Here is a 21,296-nt window from a genome sequence, read left to right on the forward strand (position 1 = left end):
ACATGCAATCCTGCACACCCCCACACTCTGGATCCACAGAATAATCTGGCTGCCCTGTCCAGGACAGATTGCCACCACTAAGCCTCAGAAAATCCACACCACAAACATAACAAGGCTCAAGTGACCAATGGCTCACTATGCTAAGAGAACATTATATCATCCCCTTGATTCACACTTTAACATTGTCTTGACACCAACCAGTTGAAAAAGTGAATGTGTCTTGACCATCTCCTTTGGATTGGTGAGGCAAGGATATGAACATGGAGATGGTTTGAAAGGCTTCTTTAAGACATCAAAAGATAGCCTTCTTCCCTCTCCTCCATTCTCATCACTCGAACCAAAAAAGAAAACAAATTGAATTACATTTGACATACTATTAATCCACACACAAAAGGTGCTAAGAGTATAAAACGTTTTAAACACAAACATTGTAAGAAATAGCACCTTCACAATGAAAATATTACAAGATGAAACTTCCTCTATGTACTTATTTTCCACAGCATCTAGGTAAAGGACGTCAGAAAACCCTTCTTTCTTTGCATGTATTTGTGTTTTCAACACCTACATCAAAATATCACATAATAATTAGTAGGGACATGGGGCTAACTTTATCAACTGATCCCTAAAAAGTTCTCATCCTTGTATTACAAGTTTCACAGCAGTATAAGTCTTACTGATGCATAATTGCCAATTGTCTTTATTCCTCCAGTCCCACCAGGTGCTGCACGGTGGTATGTAGATTCAACTTTCAAATGGATCGGTGAAAGACCCTCCTAAAACAATAATAATAAAATTATTCTAGTGCAGCTTTTTCAAAATCACATGTATAGCAAAGCACCCACATTCAATTACTGCTCCTACTTTTATCTACCAGAGTAACACTAGATATCCGATATCCTGTCAAGCAATGATGTCATTTAAGTGGAACTTTTCACATGATTATGTTCATAAATTTGAGGATTCTCTGATTTTGACAACATGAATGCTGTTGTTCTCAAGAAAAATGAAGCATTAGCCAATACTTAATATAGAGTGAGCATTCAAGCCTTGATTTTAGCTCACCTGTACTATTTTTGAAATGCATACCATTTTTGGGCTTAAAATCACTTGTTATGACACTTCACAAATGTCCTCATGCATAGCCCCACGTTTCTACATATGGAAACATTCATGAAACCCAACAATCTGTATTCCCTCAAGCTCAAATGCATAGCCCAAGTTTGTTCATATGCATACACCTGTGAACCTCAACAATCTGCATTCCCTCATGCTCAAAGCTGTCACTGTCAAACCTAAGAAACGATACAAGATGGCCACATTTGTACATAGAACAAACAAGTTCAAGTGACAAGATGATCCAAAACTTGTCAAAAACATTCCTACATGGGCACATAATTGGCCAAAGCTAAAAACATTTAAAATGGCCTTCAACATTCATGTTAATGATCAAAAACTGGGTTTTAATGGTTTGGCTGACTTTGCAATTACTTTGCAAGTTTGGCCTACTTTGTAGTTTATTTCAAGAGTTTTCAGCTACATAAACCCAGTGTTAGATCTCAGTCATACATTAGTTGATCTTGGATGAGATGTCCCCCTAGAATCCAACCTACACATGAAACATGACACAAGCCATATGCACGGCAAAGAACATATAGGAAATGGACATTAAACTCACCTCCCAGCTACAACGCCAAACAGGCTCACCCCTAAGCCTAGGAGCTAGTGGCACAATGGGTCACAACCACATTCCAAGAGTTAGCATCCCAATGCCCATACCACTAGCCCACATCGTCCTAATGTGCAACACATTGGCCTACAGGCCAAGAGTCCAAGAGTGGTGATCACACAATGATATGCACTACAGGACCATGAGTCCTATAAATGGGACTCAAGTACCCTAAACCTAAAGTGTCCCTAGTGCATTCGCACTAGGTCACTTTAATGAACATTGTGACTAATGTTGGTAGCACACAAACGGATGTCCAAGGATGTAGCACTTAGTGCCTATCCGCATGTCCAAGGAGGTAGCATGGGATTATAGGATCATGGACCTCAAGTGAGAATGGCAAGAAAATGGTAGGAATCTGCAACGAGGAGCTGCGAGCACAAGCCATAGAATTTGTGGCTGACTATGGGTGTTCAAGGATTGATGGTCACTGATAGTAAGTTTGTCCTGGACAGGGCAACAAGGGATCTTCGAGGATCGAAGCACACACGAGTACAAGATTGCACTTCAGGCAGGAATGCAGCATGGATTTGCTGCTGGAAGCCATTACTCTTGTACACGTCCATATTACTTCTGTAATATAAGACTAGAGGATCATTTCAACATTTGAATCTAGGTTCTCTTATCTCCTTTGCACTGTGCATTTAGGAGAAAAGTGCCTTACAACTACTATCAAAGCCAAGTCTTGACAAGTGGGCAAAGAAGCAATTGAATTTGTGTTTTTTCTTCATAGCAATATTACAAGGATCCTTCTACCATGGAGGCTTCATATGAAGAGCTGGGCACATGAAAGCAATGGTACTTCTACAAACGCTTGAAATTCTTCAAAGCCACATGCATTCTTTCCAATTAATGGTCTCCCACCTTCAAGGGAAGGTTGATGGCATGGGGCAATGTGTGGAGCAAAAGTTGGATCGAATAGCCAATTGAAGTTCTAGATTCACTTAACAAGGAGTTCAATACTACATGCACTCATGTTGACCCCAAGCCACCTAGTAGCATGAAAGCTAGTACCACTCAGGTGGTTTCTCCAACACTAAGCTCATGTGGAGGATTAGCTCTTGGCGAGCTAGACAGATCAGCAAATGGCAAGCACCAACCCTTCTCATGATTAAGCTTCTCTCGTTCTTTCTCCTCCTTTCCCACAAGAGGCCTTGGACCACCTTGAGCATCTCCGAACACCTTCTTACAGCCACCCTAACCTTGGCGAAGAGAAGGGCTGAAACTTCTATGCTACCCTAGTGGAGAAACCACCCATTCACTGGGGCTGTGAGAAAGGAAAAAGTGGTTATAGCAAAGAACAATTGGCCACCTTGAAGTTCAATTGGGGGACACAAAGCTTGTCTCCAACCAAGTGACAAGGGTGGATAGTATCCTTGCCTCCACATGGCAAATGAAGGGATTCAAGATCCTGCATGTTTAGGAGAGTCCTATGACAAAGCGGGTCTCTAGTGGAACTCCTACCTCAAGATTCATGCAATGAGCACTTGGGTTGACTTCAACCTTACACTCCTACACTCCAACAGACTACAAGTTGTAATAAAGAAAGAGTGGGAATCCTTTTGATAGAAGCAAGCAAAGGACAATGAAATCTTTGAAGCACTCACAGATGATATTAATAACTTTCTTATGTATGTAGGATTCTTTGCTATCAAAACAAACATAATTTATGGAGTTATTAAATGGCTTTATAAAGGTTTGATATCTTTACAATTTATATACACATATATAAATAAATTTTACTTATAATTATGGTGTAGTTCTTTTTTTCATGTGATGCATATTAAACATGAGAATGATAAGAAGTTGAAAAAAGAGAATATAGAGATTGTTGCTGCAAGAAAAGCAACCTTACACGAAAGGTATTATTATATTTCTTAAGTTAAATATTGACTTTTAGGTGTCAGTTCACGGTAGTCACATTGACTCAAGATTAGATTTTGATGGTGATTGGGATAGTAATACACAAGGTTCTAAATCAACATGTTCAAGATCTGGAATTATGGCATCGTTATGTTCAGGTTGGAGCAAAGACTTTCCATAGTTTAAGAACAGGAAAATTTGAGAGCTTTAGGCCAAGATGTGCCTCTGTCACAAGATGGCGTACCAGCGAGACAATAGGGTATGCAGGGAGGAACATGAAGTGTACCTGGCAAACATGGAGAAGAGAAGGGAAGAGAGAAGAAACTCTTATGAATGGAATGATGAAGTTCTGAATCATGGAGTGAATGTAATACAAGGAAACAAGGGTGCCGTAGGACAAGGAAGATGATGAAGACAACCACGAACCACAAACCGCAATGTCCTCTTGAAGGGGTCTGAGGATAGTGGAGAGGCTAGAGAGAAGTGGTGACGGACTGAATGATTCAGCCGTGAGGAATGAATGAGAGAGTGGCCTATAAATAGGCACAATCAGTCTAGGATGGCCCCCCTTTTTGGGGCTACAAAACCCTAAACACAAACCCTAAACGCAAAACGCAAAAACACAAGCTGCAGGTGAAGGGTAAAGGGTTTCTCAACACCCCCTCTCAGGCCCAAAAAGGGGAACAAGAGAAGAGTGAGGTGGAGATACAATGCTACATACTGAAGAATACTCATGCAACAGGTGCCACTTAGACAATGTCCCTTGGGGGGAAATTGTTCACTTGCCCAAGCGCTCTAGTACAAAGATGATGAAATCATCCAATGCATAGGAGGAATGTTGGACTTTGTGTGGTGCCGAGAACCGTAAGGATATGCATGTACTCGATCTCGGGAGGTGGCTCCATGCTGACCAAGGGATGAAGAAGATCCACCCTGTAATCTGAGAATACCACCTGAAAGGAGACCTTTGAAGATAGCCAGGAAACTGGATGAGCTGTAGAACCTGAAACTCAACCTCAAGAGAGAAGCCACTAACTCCGTGACTCCAGGCCGGAAGGAATACAAAGGCCTAGTCACCAAGTCGTTGTTGAAGATCCAAGGGCCCCGATCTAAGTAGGTCCTCTAGATCCTCGGTATGAGTAGAGGAAATGACTGCTCAAAGGAGAGCCACTCCTCGAAAGTGAAAGGTGGTGGTGTGTAAAGAACTTCATGGCACATAGGGTCCCTCTCTGAATCGGAAGGAGTAGAAGTAGAAGCCCCCTCTGAAGCCAAAGAAGAACTGGAAGCCCCCTCTGAGGGCGAAGTAAGAAAATCCCCCTCTGAATCCCAGTCTAAGAGAGAAAGGGAATCCAACCACTCATGGCTCACGAACTGCGAGGCATCTGATGACGAAGGTAGTGCCGCCAGTCGTACCGAAGAAGGTATATAGGGCTTGAAAGAAGAAGCCGGAAAGTACCCAGAAGTGGCCTTTCGAACCAGAGTGGAAGAGGGTGGGAAAGAAGGAGGCTCAGGCTGAGCCAAGGGTGGGGAACAGTCCCACGCTCTCAGGAGAGTGAACTGTGGAGGAGATGTGGGCCGTGGAAGCCACTGTACCCGGAAGTGGGTGGGGGAAACCTCCACGTTGTGGGGTGGTCTCCAAGAGGGGTTATCGCCTCGTAAGGTCTTAGGGCCTTCGTGTGCTCGAAAGGACTTAGTGCGGGTCGGGTGCGGCTTATTGCCTTGAGTATAATACTCTGATAGCCGATGCAGAACGACCTTTGTGGCCCAGAAAGGAGAGGTGGTATAAGGAGTGTCTAGTGGAAGACGCATATACTCCGGAGGGGTGAGGAGCAAAGGTTGATGTCGAGAGCCTTCAATGGGATGACCGTTCGTGCCACAGTAGTAGCACCCAGTAGAAGTGCAATCTGTCAGTGGAGACGCCATGATATCGGTATGGCAAACTAGAGAAGGGAGGGTGGGAGGGAGAAAAAGGATATCTCACAATGCACAATGGAAATGATCAAATATTGATGTCGAACCCGCCACCAGTCTTTGTCTTCTCTGATGAGGAGGAGAGAGAAAGACTGAAAACGCAGGAAAAACCAGCAACAGTAGTCAACATGCTGAAATCAGATCCGAACAGTGTGTGGTAGGCTGGAAACAGGAGCCAGATTGTTGTAGACAGCAATGGCCAGCTTGGACCGCGATGTCCTCTGCATCTGGGGTGTGGGCAGCAAGCTGAAATACCTGAAATTTGCAAAAACGAGATTGTTTTCTGAATGGAGAGTGATCAGTAACAATCACTCTACTGTAAACAGCTGCAAACTGCAAGTGGAAGGCTGGAAACAGGCGCCAGACTGTAGATGATAGCAAGGGACAGCCGAGATTGCGATGTCCTCTGCGTAAGGGATGTGGGCAGCAAGTTGAAAACACCTGAAACCTACAAAAACGAGATTTTGATGCACCGGAAGAAGAAGAGAAGTGGATGCCGAACCTGCCACCGATCTTTGCCTTCGATGGAGTGAAGGATCTTTGCCACTGTTTGAGTAGATCCAGTTCTGATACCATGTCACAAGATGATGTACTAGCGAGACAGTAGGGTTTGCAGGGAGAAACACGGAGTGAACTCAGCAAACATGGAGAAGAGAAGAGAAGAGAGAAGAAACTCTGATGAATGGAATGATGTTCTGAATCATGGAGTGAATGTAATACAAGGAAACAAGGGTGCCGTAGCACAAGGAAGATGATGAAGACAGCCACGAACCACGAACCGCAATGTCCTCTTGAAGGGGTGTGAGGGTAGTGGAGAGGCTGGAGAGAAGTGGTGATAGACTGAATGAATCAGCTGTGAGGAATGAATGAGAGAGTGGCCTATAAATAGACACAATCAGTCTAGGATGGCGCCCCTTTTTGGGGCTGCAAACCCTAAACGCAAAAACGCAAAAATGCAAAAACGCAAAAACGCAAACTGCATGTGAAGGGTGAAGGGTTTCTCAACAGCCTCCTCCCACTAGATCCACAAGTGGTGTAATGAGATTGCTCATATAGCAAACATACATACATACACATACATTCGTACATACGTACTACATATGTATGTATGTATGTATGTATGTATGTATGTATGCATGCATGCAATGATGTGTGCATGCATGCATGCAACATGTATGTACACACACAAACACACAAAGAAAACCATGTAAATATGAAATATGTACACGAGGTGGGTGGGTAGGTGGGAGGGTGGGGGTGTGTGTGCATGTGTGTACACATGCACACATTTATAGTTGTACACATGCACGCACAAAAAGTGAAATCATGCATGCATGAAACGTTAGCTATATGTGCGTCTACCTATATGCATACATCTGTGTGCATTTGTATATATTATTATATTGAGAAAGGCTACAAGTAGCCATGCATTCATATACATATATATATATATATATATATATATATATATATATATATATATATATATATATATGTGTGTGTGTGTGTGTGTGTGTGTGTGTGTGTGTGTGTGTCTATGCATGTATGCATCCAAGGATGGTAATATGTATGCACGCCATGCAAATATGTGGCTACATATGTAAGTATATATATTGATGGATACATACATGTGTATCAATGAATGAATGGATGTATAAATGCATGTAATGGATGGATGGACTGACATAAGAATGCATGTATTAAATATGGATGTACACATATAGCTTAATAAATAGGTTCATAAGGTGTGAAAAGTTTGTCTCAGAAAGATTGACAATTTTGTTTAACAAAACGTTAATACACATGGTAGAGGCACTACATATTTGCACACATTATGAAATAGAGGAGGATGCATGGAACCTGATACCCATGAGAGTGACAAAATAAATAGATGTGGTGCAAGAGGGGGAAGGAGAGAGAGAGAGAGAGTTTGATAAGAGACATTGATAAGAGACAGAAACCTGTTCTTAAAGAAATGAAAAAGATTCAAATGCTTCAAGCATACAACCAGTAAGAGTTTTGAAAACATTCTCAATTCTTTTATTTCCATAGAAAGGGGAAAACAGCTTACGTAAACAGCTGAAGGCAGTGGAACAGAGATGCAGCACAATGTGACGGTCAACAGTGGTGAAAGAAGACAACAAAGTCAAAGAAACAAGCACCTATCTGGCCATTCACCCGTTGTGGTGTAAAGGTTATAAATAAGAAATGAAGAGGGACATGCTGGCTATGGTAATAAAGCTAATAGCCATTCTATGAGAAAAAAACAAACAAAAGACATTTTAAGGGTCAACTTTTGGAGACCTGCTCACTCAAGTGACCACTAAAGTCACAAGCCAAGCCACAATATTAGAAGAACCTTTGCTACTCAAATCTTCTGTTATCAAAAAACCAGCACATGCATCATTATGGCACTCATTCACCCATGTCCCTTTCTTCTTCCGTATCAGATGTGTTGGAGCACCTTACTGTTCATGTCTAAAACAGGCAGAATCCTAAACAGATCATTTCCAAAGGACCAAAGCAAACCTTAAAGTAGTTGCCAACAGGTGCTACAAATACGATAAACGTGTACTCAGGAGCTGGAGCCAGTCCAAGTACAGCACCAGAGCCCATAAGAAGAGGTCGGATATACAAGGAACCCTTTCCAGGTGGTGGTATCTGTAACCATTAATTAGTGTTAATCCGATGCAACATATGGTACATGCTTTTTCCTTATCAGCAAAAGTGCAAAGATTATACCCAACGTTTGTTTGCCAGCACAGTTTGCTTGACAGCTTGCACAAACAAGCCAACAGGGGGAGCTGGCATGCACAACCTATCAGCACCTGCTAGCATTCGCATAGCATTCTCTTCAGGGCGGAACAGCAAAATTCGATCATCATCTGTCCTGTAAGCCTTTAAACCTTCAAACACTCCCTGTTTAAACCAAGTGTCAGGTTATTTGGAATGGTAATATCACAAAAAGGCACAACATGGCAGATGCATGTAGGTGTGCTGGGATTCACGGCAGCTGACCTGTCCATAGTTCAAGATACCAGCAGAGGGACTTAGTTGCAAATGCCCAAAAGGTTGTAATTCTCCCTTCTCCCATTCTCCATCAAGCCCGCACTTTGAAACAAACATGTAGTCAGTTTCATGATAGCCGAACCCCAAATTATCCCAGTCAATCTCTAATTTTGATATCACTTCCCTGCAGAATTTGACAGAAAATCCTCTAAATGATTTTGGCCCAAGAAAAAAAATCCCAAACAAGACGACCATCATGTATCCATCTCATGTATCCTCAGACATACAAAGATATCAGAAGAGGGAAGTGCAACATCATGCTGAGAATATCAAGACTCATTCAGCATTTGATGCTTATGCAAGAATAAATCAAGAAACCAAAACTTGAATCTCCACTATACTCCTGCAAAGCTAGAACAACTACTGAACATTTAAACTGAAGATATGCTTATTTATGAAAACAATAGTGTTCCTTGCTAGGCTGCTCTCTTGTACAATAATATGCAATCTAACCACCTATCTTCAGCCATATGCTCCTAGCAGAAAATTAAATCAAGTTCATGCTGAGCTGACCATAAATTGCAGGTTATTTTGGATACTCCAATGTCCATCCCATGAAAGGAATTTGACTTCTACCACTCGTTGGCAAATAAAAGGAAAGCAGCGCTCCAATAAGCAAGCTTCCACGAGATAGAATCAAGCACCACAACAAGCAACTGAGCTGGCGTCATATCAAACCCCACCCGAGACCCAAAGATACCAGTCTGTCTGCCCTGTGCTCGCCCATTGGATGCCCAAGCCGCCCCCCAATTCCTAATGAGATACTGGTCTGTGAGAAAACCAACCGACTTCATCAGTTGACTTTCCCACTGTAATACAGCAGACCTTAAGGTCTAACCAGAGGACCTCTCTAACATGACAATGCAATCCAGCACTGCGTACTTGGAGTAGAGTCCGGCACTGTGTCACTCCCCTGTGAGAAAGTTGAGTGGATCTAAAGCTCTAGGGCAGAGGGAATAAAACCAAAAGAGAAGCCCCAATGGAGAGACCATTGCTCCAATCATGGTGGTTGACAGAACATTCCTAGTACATTAAAGAGCTTTTTGGAAGTACCTTCCCATACCTCATGGCCTGCAAGAAGGAAAGCTTCTGCTCCTGAAGAAGAATGTATAGTTTGCCAGTATGAGCCAACAAGAGCTCTTGCCCAACAAACAATACCAGGACCAATGTAGGAGCCCATTGACTTTTTTTGATGCTATTTCTTCATGTGGTCAATTAAACAAAGCTTATGTCGATGAGGTCAAATGTGATAGAAGCTGAAGACTGAGGGCATCAAAATGGGGCCTGTCTGCCAGTTTAGAACTCAAGAAGGCTACATCCATCACCCTTCACTAGCTCATGGGCGTCAAAAGGGGTGAACATCATCCTTTGAAGCCATAGTATGAGCCTCCATCAATTCAATACAATCATGCTGCAGCAAGGACATCCCACTCTTGCACATCCTCTACAAGGTGGCACAAGGGTGGCCTACGACCCCTCTCTCAGAACGTCGAGAATGTCCATCATACAGGTCCATCCATATGAAGGCATTTGGGGGAGCCAGAAGCCAAACCTTGTTGTCCCTGGCTTTACAGATAACAAAGACTTTCACATCCAAAGGGAGCCAAAAGCTGGCATGGCCCCTCCATAGCATCCCACAACAATCAGATGTCCCCAAAGGCATTCCCTAGCACATAAGGAAGTATCCCTGCTCAAAGCAGAATCCATGGGAGAGCTTTGTCGCCTGCTCATACCGAGGCGCCCCTTGAGTAGACATGAGGAGGTATCCCATGTCAAAGGTAGACATGCGCACAATGCAAGGACTGCTGAAGGGGTGAAAAAACACAATGTATTACTGCAGGTGAGCCTGCCTTCCGTAGAGGGGTGGCAATAACCTGATTATAAATTAATTACGCAAGCAGAAATTAATGAAATGATGAAACACAAATATATCGATCAATCTTCAACATTGGACACCCAATTGGCCCCAAAACTGACACCCTTTTTAGTATTTCTTTGTTGTTAATTGCAATTGAATTCAAATACAATGGGATTTCTTCAATACCCTTCGCAATCCAAAAGCCCCTTGCGATAATGACCAGCAAGTCTTCAAATTGATTTGGCCCTTGATTTGCTCAGGCAATTGGTCTTCACCAACTCCTCGGGAAATGAAATTTGCCCCAAATTCAAATGTTGGCCGGTTCCTCACTTGAAAATTGTTGGGACCTAAAAATTCAAGTCTTGAGGCTTCAATCTCCTAGCATGCTTCCCAAAGTTGCTGTCAAGCCCTACTTTTTGCTGTAAATTAGAGTTTACAGCAAAGAAAAATACAATTTCTCAGCCTCCAAGGATTAGAATGCTGAGACCTTTAGAGCAAGGCTAGGAAATGGCTGGAGAATGAGAGAGAATGCTGAGGAAACAGAAAATTCAGAAATTATTCGTGAGAAGTGGCCTGATTTCAGATCATCGCCAGCAATTAGAGAAGCCTAGAATGGCTATCACCTGCTATCTCAGGCTATTGCCCAACTAAAAGGACCTCCTAGCTGTTGTCACCTGCTCCAAAACTACTTGCGGCTGGCTGGAAATGGCCAAAATCTGCTGGCGACCTCTTACTACAACTTCTCCGCGACTAGATTCAGCAAAGAATGATCTCTCTCTCCTCCTCTCAACCTCCCAATAGCCTCTACCGGCTTAGATTGGCAAGTGTGCCATGTGGCATCTTTTCAAACTCAAATTTTCAGCATTATCTGCACTATTAAATTAATTTTCAGCTTTAAATTTTCAAAAATCAATTTAATTATTATTTTAGTGCCCAAAAATTTTGTTTGACCAACCAACAATTAAATTTGCTAGACAAATTCATCTCCCAAGTGTTCTTGAGTCTTCTTGAGCCTGTATTGGCATTAAATACCATTAAATGCCAAATCCCTAGTGTCACCAGTTGACACTTATGGCTAATAAAATGTCCTAGGCCAAGTTCTTGCATCAAATACCACCTAATATCTGTGTAATATTACTTTAGACAACTTTTTCCTTTGACATCCACTAATTTCCTCGTGTCCTCAGCTCGTAAATATAAAATAATCTAAGTTACACTTCACATATGCAACACATACTTAAACATTTGATTAAAAATTACTCCCAAGTGTTAAGTGGAGCAAACAAAATTTCACGTCCTTGTGACAAGTGGTGTGCAAGAACATGGAGCAAGGGAATCCAAAACAAGCTGGCAACTAGATCACAACTAAAACTCAAATGTGCTTTCCCAATCAGGCTCCTCTTCCTCCTTGTTCAAGATGAGAGTCTCTCCTACATGTGTTGACAGCCTCCTAAACACTGTGATTCAAGCAAATGTCCTAAAGGATCCATAGGGCAGTGCCTCTTCCAGTGAGATGACAAGAGACTGTACAACACACCAATGAATCATCATCGCTTGGCAACTAACCAATGTCTCGAGCATCATTAGTTTAATTACTAAGTGGCAAATTGTACAAGCTCTAGAGAGTTGGATTTTTTTTCTTTTCTTTTCTTTTTCCACAAGGGGGGGAGGGGAATATAATGACGTTGTGTGGGGTGTGTGCATGTGTGTACATACATATAGCTAATAGACCTCTAAAGAAGAGGAGGTATGACCAAGCAACATGATTGTAAACTTTGACTAAAAGTTGACTCATGCCCTGGCAAAAGTGAATACTTATTCAGCAGAACTGTTATAGTCCATATACTCTATAAGGTTGGGTTGGCAGCCAGCCATTTCTCAGGCTTGTATGAACCTCAACAAGTTTGCAACTTCTTATGCTAGCAACAAATTAACTGACTTTTTATGGATCCATTCAATTACAGCAGATGATATCAGGTTTTAAACAAAAAACACAAACCAAAGGCGTAACTCAAATTCAAAGCTCATGGCTAAACCCCAATTTCAGATTGAGGACAGAGCCTTATGAATTAGTACTAATTTTGTCTTAACCATAGTCCAGATGCAATCCAGCTTCTTCCAAGGTCACCCATTCCTTTCTGCTCATCACTCCATCCAGTTCCTTCTCGGGAGGTTCGCCAGCAATCTTCTCAACTGGTGGCAAAGTTCCTACAGCTGGATCTTTTCAGATACACCTCCACCAGTTTTGTGAGGAGTTTCCAAGGGAAACAAAAACTTTGCATGATGGTTGAGCGGTCAACTTGCTTACTGAAGACATGATGACGGGAGTCCCAACTGAAGTGACGAGAATAGAGAGGCAATTGAGGATACTTACTCAGAAGATACTACTTGAAAGCCTTGTGTCGAGCTAAGGTGGCAAAGATGGATTTTGTGTGCACCTACGCTTGAAAAATGCTCTAAAAGCCTTACTAACACTAACAAGGTACCTCATTATGTCCATCCACACAAATATGTTCACACTTATGTACATATGAGGTGCATAATAGGTGCCTGGGCCCTGATGTATATGAATCCTGTATTAAGAAGGCGACTGTAGAATTTCCAAAGCCAGATTTGGAGAGAAGTGGCAGAAGATATGTATGTTAGCGATCAGAGCCAGGCAGTCGGACTGTAGCCAGGCTGTACAGTCGGACTGTACAGTTGGACTGCCACGTGGCGGCAGTCCAACCTGGTACAGTACCGTCGGCTGCATTTAATGCAGCCGACATGCAGTTATCTGGCGCCCAGATTTTGGCTATTTATAGCCGCGATTTCTAGGAGTCTCCTACATTCTTCTGCTCGCAGATTACAGGCTGGTGGCTCGCGCAAATTCCGTCTCTGTTCGTAGATTTCAGATGGGAGATCGTGCAAACTGCAGCAGACTTCGAGGTGAACAACAGGTTGCATCGTCAAGGTGGAGACACACAGTCCAGCGCACTGCACCCGTGTACATATCTGCATATCTTTGTATACAGCACACTTTATACAGCAGATCTTCATCTTCCACTGTCTCTTTCTCTCTCTTCTCTCTGCGTTCTCTCTCTCTCAGTCCTACGCTTCCGCACCGCTGCACTCTGACATGGTATCAGAGCAGTGTAGAAGGGCTGACTGAGTGCAGAACTAACCTGAAGAAGAGTTTCCATCGCGATACAAGGCTGCGTTTTCAGCGTTTGAGGGCAAGCAAGAGGGCTGCGCCTCGAAACAAGGCTGAAGCGAGCGTGGGCGCGCGGGAAAGAAGTCCAGGTGGTGGATTTGCTGCTGTTTTCTGCTGTTTGACGAGGAGGAAGTTTGAGTTTTCAGCTTTCAAGTGCAGGTTTTGCTTTTTCATCGCCTCCAGCGGGTGAAGAAGTTTCGGGACGCGGAAGAGCCCTAGCAGGCTGCGTTTTCACAGTTAGAGGGGGCTGCTTTTGCGTTTGTAAAGGCATTACAGGTGAAGATGTCTACAGAGATTGACTTGGAGTTCCAGACGATCATGGACTGGAAGGTGCCTGTCTTACCGGCTCTTCCCGCAGATCAGAAGCTCGATGGCGACGATTACCGCATTTGGCGCGTGATGATGTTGGCCATCCTTGAGTCCTACGATTTGGCGAAGCTTGTACAGGAGGAGATCGACCGACCCTCGGTGAGAGATGAGTCCAAACTCTCTTCCGATGCTCGTGCGAAGTTGGCCAAGGCACAGTCTCACTGGGACAAACTAAATGCCAGGATTCGTTCCTTTCTTTTTCTGTCTTGTACTACAGCCCTGATAGCTCACATCAAGCACTTGACGGTGGCTCGGGAGATATGGCTGGAGCTTGATCAGATGTATAACCGGATGACCCTTATGAAGCGGGTTTCTTTGGAGATGCAGATGCGGACCTTGTCCGTGAACAAGTCTTCTTCATTGCGGGAGCATATCAACAAGCTTAGACAGCTTCAGATGCAGATTTAGAATGCGAGGAAGCCGATTTCCTCCGAAGACATGGCGATCACACTCTTGTCCCAGTTGCCGCCACGATTCGGTGCTTTCTACTCCACCCTCATTGCTTCGGGGCGAGAGTCCACTCTTCGGTGGGAAGAGTTGGTTCCTATGGTCTTGGACCAAGAGGAACAACTGAAGGGACAGAATGCTTCCAAGTCGGAGGCACTGATAGGTCAAGCCTCTCAGAAAAAGGGGAGGGACCAAAAGAAGAAAAAGGGGGATAACAAGTCAAAGAAGGACAAGGACAAGGACAAAGAATCCACATGCCATATTTGTGGAAAGACCGGCCATTGGAAGAAGGATTGCCCTGACAAAGACAAGAAGGACACGAAGGATTCTGGAGTGGTGGCTGCACCCTCATCAGCTGTGTTTCTTCATCTAGCTGTCATTGAGGACTCTACACCGAATGCTTCTGATGCTGCGATGACAGCTCCCCAGGCTCGAGAGTGGATCGTTGACAGTGGTGCCTCCCGGCACATGACTCCTTCATCAGATGGTGTTGCCCAGTTGTGACCTTCGCGTGGGCAGATTCTCATTGGAGATAGCTCTTCGGTGTCTATTGCAGGACGGGGTGAGATGCAGCTTATTCCAGATGGACGTGGTGGTACCCATACCTCAGAGGTCTTGCATGTACTAGGTTTAGGGTATCATCTACTGTCAGTTCATAAGATTTGTTCCCTTGGACTTATGGTGGAGTTTGACAATGATTCGGTGCGAGTCCTTGATCGTAGGTCAAGGAAGATTCTCTCATCAGGATATGAGGAGAACGGCATCTACAAATTGAAGTCTTCTACTGCCCTCTCTACTCTTCTTCTTACCTCTCACACACACTTAGAGCTATGGCATGCTCGGTTTGGTCACCTCAACTATGATTATCTTCGGAGGGCGTCACGTGGACAGCTTGTTCAAGGGTTGCCGGACATAGTGGTGAGCCAGCAGCCATGCGTCTCCTGCATTCGTGGGAAACAGCATAGGGATGCGATTCCCAACAAAGCTTCGCGGCGCTCTACTTCACCGCTGGAGCTTGTATCTACGGATCTTTGTGGCCCTATGAGGAACAAGTCCTTGCGAGGGAGCTTATACTTCATGTTGATCATAGATGACTACAGCAGGATGACATGGGCCTATTTCTTGGAGTTGAAGTCAGAAGCTTTCTCCCACTTCAAGGATTGGCTTCTCTTTGAGGAGAACCGATCGGGCCAGAGATTGAAGACCTTGCGATCCGACAAGGGTGGTGAATTTGTTTCTAATGAATTTGCTCGTTTTTGTGCAGATAAAGGTATTCACCAGGAGTTTGCTAATACCAACACTCCTCAAGAAAATGGCATTCTTGAACGGAAGAACCGAAGTGTGATCGAGATGGCACGCACCATGATGGAGCACCGACAGACACCTCAGTTTCTGTGGGCCGAGGCTGTGGCTACTGCAGTTCACATCCTTAACCGATCCCCCACTTCGGCCGTTGATGGGATGACACCTTTTGAGGCCTACTTTGGGACTAAGCCTGATGTTTCTTATTTTAGGATTTTTGGGTGTGATGCCTATGTTCACATTCCCAAGGCTCATCGTGATAAATTTGAAGCAGCTTCCCAAAGACAAGTGTTTGTTGGCTACAGCTCTCAATCCCAAGACTATCGTTTGTATGATCCCGTCAAGCGGGATGTGTACACCAATCGAGATGTGCGGTTCGTGGAGGTTCCGACCATAGCAGCGGGTGAGGAGCATCCCGTTCTTGGAGATCCGGGGGAGAGTTGGGCTCCTGCGACAATTCCCTTGGAGCCCGCGCCTTTTGATTCTGATTCTGTTTCTGATACAGAGTTTACTGTTCCACCGGTCACCCCCGAGGAGTTACCACCGGTGGATATCCCAGAATCTTTAGCTGATGGAGAGAGACGAGGAGAGGTCCGGCTTCCCCCTCGTTGAGCCCGTGACACACTCCGTGATTCAGGGATCGAGGGGATCCCTGAGGAGTGGGGACAGCAAGATGGTCCGCGGCGGTCACGGCGGCACCACGCACATTCTATGGAGCTTGTTTGCTCTAACTATTGTTTGATGACCCGTGTTATGCAAGATCGAGAACCCACCTCCGTGAAGGAGGCTTTACAATCCGCACCATGGAAGAAAGCTATGGGCTATGCAAGCCGAGTTGGAGCCTATTGAGAGGAATGGCACTTGGTCACTCGTGCCTCGCCCCCCGAATAAGAAGGTGATTGGCGTCAAATGGGTCTTCAAGACCAAGTACCTTAGCGATGGTTCTTTGGACAAGCACAAGGCTCGCCTTGTTGCTAAAGGTTTTGCACAGCGCCCAGGGATTGATTGTCATGGCACTTTTGCCCCCACTGCTTGTATGGCGACTATTTGAGCTGTTCTTGCCATGGCTGGCCACAGGTGATGGCCTGTCTACCAGTTGGATGTGAAGTCGGCCTTCCTCAATGATGATTTGAAGAAGGAGATCTATATAGAGCAGCCTCCTGGCTTTGGATCTTCAGATGGGAAAGTCTACAGGTTGAGGAAGGCCTTGTATGGCCTCAAGCAGGCTCCGCATGCATAGAACGAGAAGATTGATTCGTTCCTTCAGTCACAATTGGGATATCGACGTTCCAAGGCCAATCCGCAGCTTTATGTACACACTTCCGAGGCTGGTTGTGTGCTTTTTGTGTTGTATGTTGATGATTTGATTGTCACAGGTAATCGTGCACAGAAGGTCAAAGAGACGAAGGCAGCTTTACATCGGACGTTCGAGATGACGGACTTGGGTCTACTCCATTTCTTCTTGGGCCATAAGATTTATCAGTCTCAGAGAGAGACTTTCATCTCTCAGCAGAGATATGTACAAGAGCTCTTGGTTTCTTTTGCGATGGAGGATTGTCGGACTCTTTTCACTCCTATGGATCCGACCTAGAAGGCCACTTCCCATTCAGCTTCTCCCATAGCGGATGCTTCCCGCTATCGTCAGTTGATTGGATCATTGATTTGTCTCCTCAACACTCGTGTTGATCTTTGTTTTACTGTTGGGCTCTTGGCGGGGTGCATGAGTGAACCTCAGACGGTGCATTGGCAGGCTGCCCAGAGGATACTTCGGTATTTGAGGGGGACATCTGATTTAGGGATTCATTATCCAGCGGACACAGGTGGTTCAGATCTTGTTCTTGCAAGTTGAAGCGACTCGGATTGGGCCGGTGATGTGAACCACAGGCGGTCTACTACAGGTTACTGTTTTACCTTGGGTACAGACGTTATCTCATGGAGTAGCAAGAAGCAGCCCACGGTAGCCCTTTCGTCTACTGAGGCGGAGTATCGGGCCGCGTCTTCCACCACATGTGAGGCTGTGTGGCTTTGGAGATTGTTGGAGGAGCTTGGCTGCCCCCAGACTCGTCCTACTTTGCTGCAATACGACAATGAGAGTTGCATTGCCTTGGCACGGAATCCTGTTTTTCATGCCCGGACGAAGCACATAGAGATCCAATACCACTTTATCAAAGAGAAGCTTCTGGATGAGACCATCACCGTGGAGTACTGCAAGACGGAGGACAATCTTGCAGATTTGTTTACGAAGGCGCTTCCCCAGGCTCTACTTCGGAGACATGCCAGATCCCTCAAGCTTCTGCCCCGCCCAGGCTCTGAGAGGGGGTGTTAGCGATCAGAGCCAGGCAGTCCAGTCGGACTGTAGCCAGGCTGTACAGTCGGACTGCCACGTGGCAGTCCAACCTGGTACAGTACAGTCGGCTGCATTTAATGCAGCCGACATGCAGTTATATGGCGCCCAGATTTTGGCTATTTATAGCCGTGATTTCTAGGAGTCTCCTGCATTCTTCTGCTTGCAGATTACAGGCTGGTGGCTTGCGCAAATTCCGTCTCTGTTCGCAGATTTCAGACAGGAGATCGTGCAGACTGCAGCGGACTTCGAGGTGAACAGCAGGTTGCATCGTCGAGGTGGAGACACGCAGTCCAGCGCACTGCGCCCGTGTACATATCTGCATATCTTTGTATACAGCACACTTTATACAGCAGATCTTCATCTTCCACTATCTCTTTCTCTCTCTTCTCTCTATGTTCTCTCTCTCTCAGTCCTACGCTTCCGCACCGCTGCACTCTGACAATGTAGACATTTGGAACACTATGAGTTACATGCAAACAAAATCCAGCTTCGAAATTGTGCAGTACTGTTAGATGGACACAAGCAACATCTGTCACTCCATAAAAAGTACCAACTTGTAATAATACATGAGTGTCTCCTAATACTATTTGTTGCAAAAGTCTTCATAACAAAGTTATATTCATTTTTGAACTGTTTCTGATGTTAAAAGAGTGAAGCTGAAAATTTTCCCAGAAAGACTGTTGCTTACTTTGCAGGTTTTACAGCTGTTGCCTGAGCCTGAGCCTTGACAGCAGATAGATGGGTGCTCTTACACACACACTGCTTTGAGAAATTAAAAAGAGCAGAAAGAAAAGGCAGAGATCATTAGTCACTTCCACCAATGCAAAAAAATTAACTTTAAGAAACTGCATACAGAACTGATATGCGTGCTTTGCAAAACAACATTCAGGCATATCTTCCATGCTAGACAGAAGCAGATTGATATTCCATGCTACCTCTCTTTAATCCGATGGTGTTATGCCATTCACTACATGTTTCTTCTCATACGCCTACTGGGCATGCCATATGCTATGGCTTCAAAAATACAGGAGCTTCCACTCATAAAACCACAAAATGCAGCTCTTGGCCTTTAAACTTGCTGTCAAAAAATTGAATTCCGCAGCACTATAGGAGCTTCTAATCATACAACGACAAAATACAGCTCTTGGCCTTCAAACTTCCTGCTCGCATAGGTCATGCTACATCCTTGGATATCCTGGATGGGTGCCTTCAACATTGGCCACTAACCACTAAAAACTAGGGCAATTAATGGGTCTTGCAGTGTGCACATACCCCAAGGCTAGCATAGTTAAGGAAACTTATAGCAAGGACTGAAGGGCTCACTTGAGGTTAAGGAAGCTTATAGCAAGGCTAGCATGGTTAAGGAAGCTTATGGCAAGGACTCAAGGGCTCATTTATGCCACACCTTCTGTAATCACCACACTTGGACTCTAGGCACTTGTGAAACGCCCCCCTGGATCTCTAACCTGCACACATGACATGACACAAGCCATACAAGTATGGAATAAAACATAAAGTGATTTGCACAGACTCATCTCCCAACCGTAGTTCACTCTGAAGTTTGCAATTAATAACAGTTTGAAGCTGAATGTACAATGCATTTTTTACTGTTAAATTCAAAGTGCATATGAAACTTGCTTCCTTTGATTGAGAAAAGAAAGATTTTGCATGGCCATCTTTCAATAGGCTCCAGGCTCTGAGTTAAACACATTGAACCCAAACACTCACCACATACAAGTTCCACAGAAGTGTATGCAAACGAGTAAAGCTCCTTGCACTCAATGCCTTCAACATCTTCTGTTGTTCTCTTTGATCCTGCTTTGGTTATGATCCCATTTTCCATGGAATTATAGCTCTTCAGAAATTATGTCGCACTCAATTCCAATTCCGTGTTATACAAAAGATTGTGGCAATGGCCCTCAGAATATCAATTATTCTCTTCTCCATCAAGTGTCCACTCTCAACCTTCTTGAGAGTTCCAAACTTTCGTCCTCTTGGAAAAGGGAAGAGAGCAGCTATCTCACATCAGCAACCCCAAAAGAAAGCCCAGAAAATTTCAACTGAGAACTACAACATTAGCAAGCCAGATACGTCCTATACAGGGCAGATACCATTTCTGGAGACAGAAGATTGAGTTCACGTTTGGAATCAGGGCAAGAAGCTCCCCACATCAAAGACGTATAAGCAAGAGAAGCCAGAAAAACCTTGCTGGCATATATTCCAGCGATCATCAACAGAAACCCACACAGAATCTGTCATATATCTGACCAGTTGAACCACGTCCTTTCACGCTTATGGCAGGATGATTTCTGTGGATACCTATGTGCCAGAAGCGCAGAACATGGTAGAATGGTAGTAAGCGTGACCGCACCTTGGAATGTGAAGCTCGATGCTGCCAGACGGAGGTACGAAGGCCCTGGTAGGACGCGAGGCTTCCTCGGCTGCATTGCTTCGTTGAAAGACGCAGGTATCCGGATTCTAGGGGGACCTTGTCGAGAGCTGCCGCCGAAGACGCCATAGCCAAAGCTCTCTCTCTCTCTGTGCACAGGGGACGAACGAGGGAGAGAGGAGGAAAATTTTGTGCAACGACCGGCAAATACAGGTATACTCGCTTAACAGCCGGTCATTCCTATGTCACGTAGAATACATGCACTCTATGGTACCAAAATGCGAGATACGGTCAACTAAGACATTAGTGTATAGACGCATAAAGGGAATTTACATTGGTCGGTTACATGACTTTACAGTGTTGAAATTTCTAAATCGATTCTAATATGTATAATATTATTGGTCGGTTACATGAATCTACACTCTTGACCATTCTAAAACGATTCTAATGTATAATTGCAACTCAATCCATCATGGCAACAATAGGAAACCAACTACATACATGGCAACAATAGGATGCGAAAACTTTTCCTATATTTTCGAACTTAAATGTTTGAGATCCGTGTTACATGGTAGGCACGAGAGAAAGTGATTTTCTTTGACCTCCTACCATCAATGGTTCCACAAGGACAGATGCAAGCTAATTTGGATTTGCAGAGACATTTATTGGTCACAACCCTGTGCTACACATCAAGACACACTAGAGCTAAGAGAGCAACCTTCCAATAGTATCTGGATATTGATAGAGGTCTACACATAGACC

General features: G+C 44.4%; 1 protein-coding gene across 1 annotated transcript in view; it reads right to left on the bottom strand.

The window, feature by feature from the left end:
* ATBCAT-5 (branched-chain amino acid aminotransferase 5 / branched-chain amino acid transaminase 5 (BCAT5)) overlaps positions 1 to 20,780 on the bottom strand; it is a 29,184-nt gene extending 8,404 nt beyond the window's left edge. Inside the window, exons 1-7 of the mRNA XM_087664111.1 lie at positions 20,517 to 20,780; positions 18,834 to 18,904; positions 8,579 to 8,753; positions 8,303 to 8,479; positions 8,090 to 8,221; positions 675 to 773; positions 445 to 561 (exon numbers count right to left, since the gene is read on the bottom strand). Of these exons, the coding sequence (XP_087520237.1) occupies positions 445 to 561; positions 675 to 773; positions 8,090 to 8,221; positions 8,303 to 8,479; positions 8,579 to 8,753; positions 18,834 to 18,904; positions 20,517 to 20,663 (918 nt within the window). The 5' untranslated portion in view covers positions 20,664 to 20,780. The remainder of the gene's footprint in view (positions 1 to 444; positions 562 to 674; positions 774 to 8,089; positions 8,222 to 8,302; positions 8,480 to 8,578; positions 8,754 to 18,833; positions 18,905 to 20,516) is intronic.
* Between the last annotated feature and the right edge of the window lie 516 nt (positions 20,781 to 21,296).

This window comes from Lygodium microphyllum, chromosome 23, assembly GCF_053477565.2.
Source record: "Lygodium microphyllum isolate KBCC chromosome 23, Lygodium_microphyllum_v1.1.10, whole genome shotgun sequence".
Lineage (NCBI taxonomy): Eukaryota > Viridiplantae > Streptophyta > Polypodiopsida > Schizaeales > Lygodiaceae > Lygodium > Lygodium microphyllum.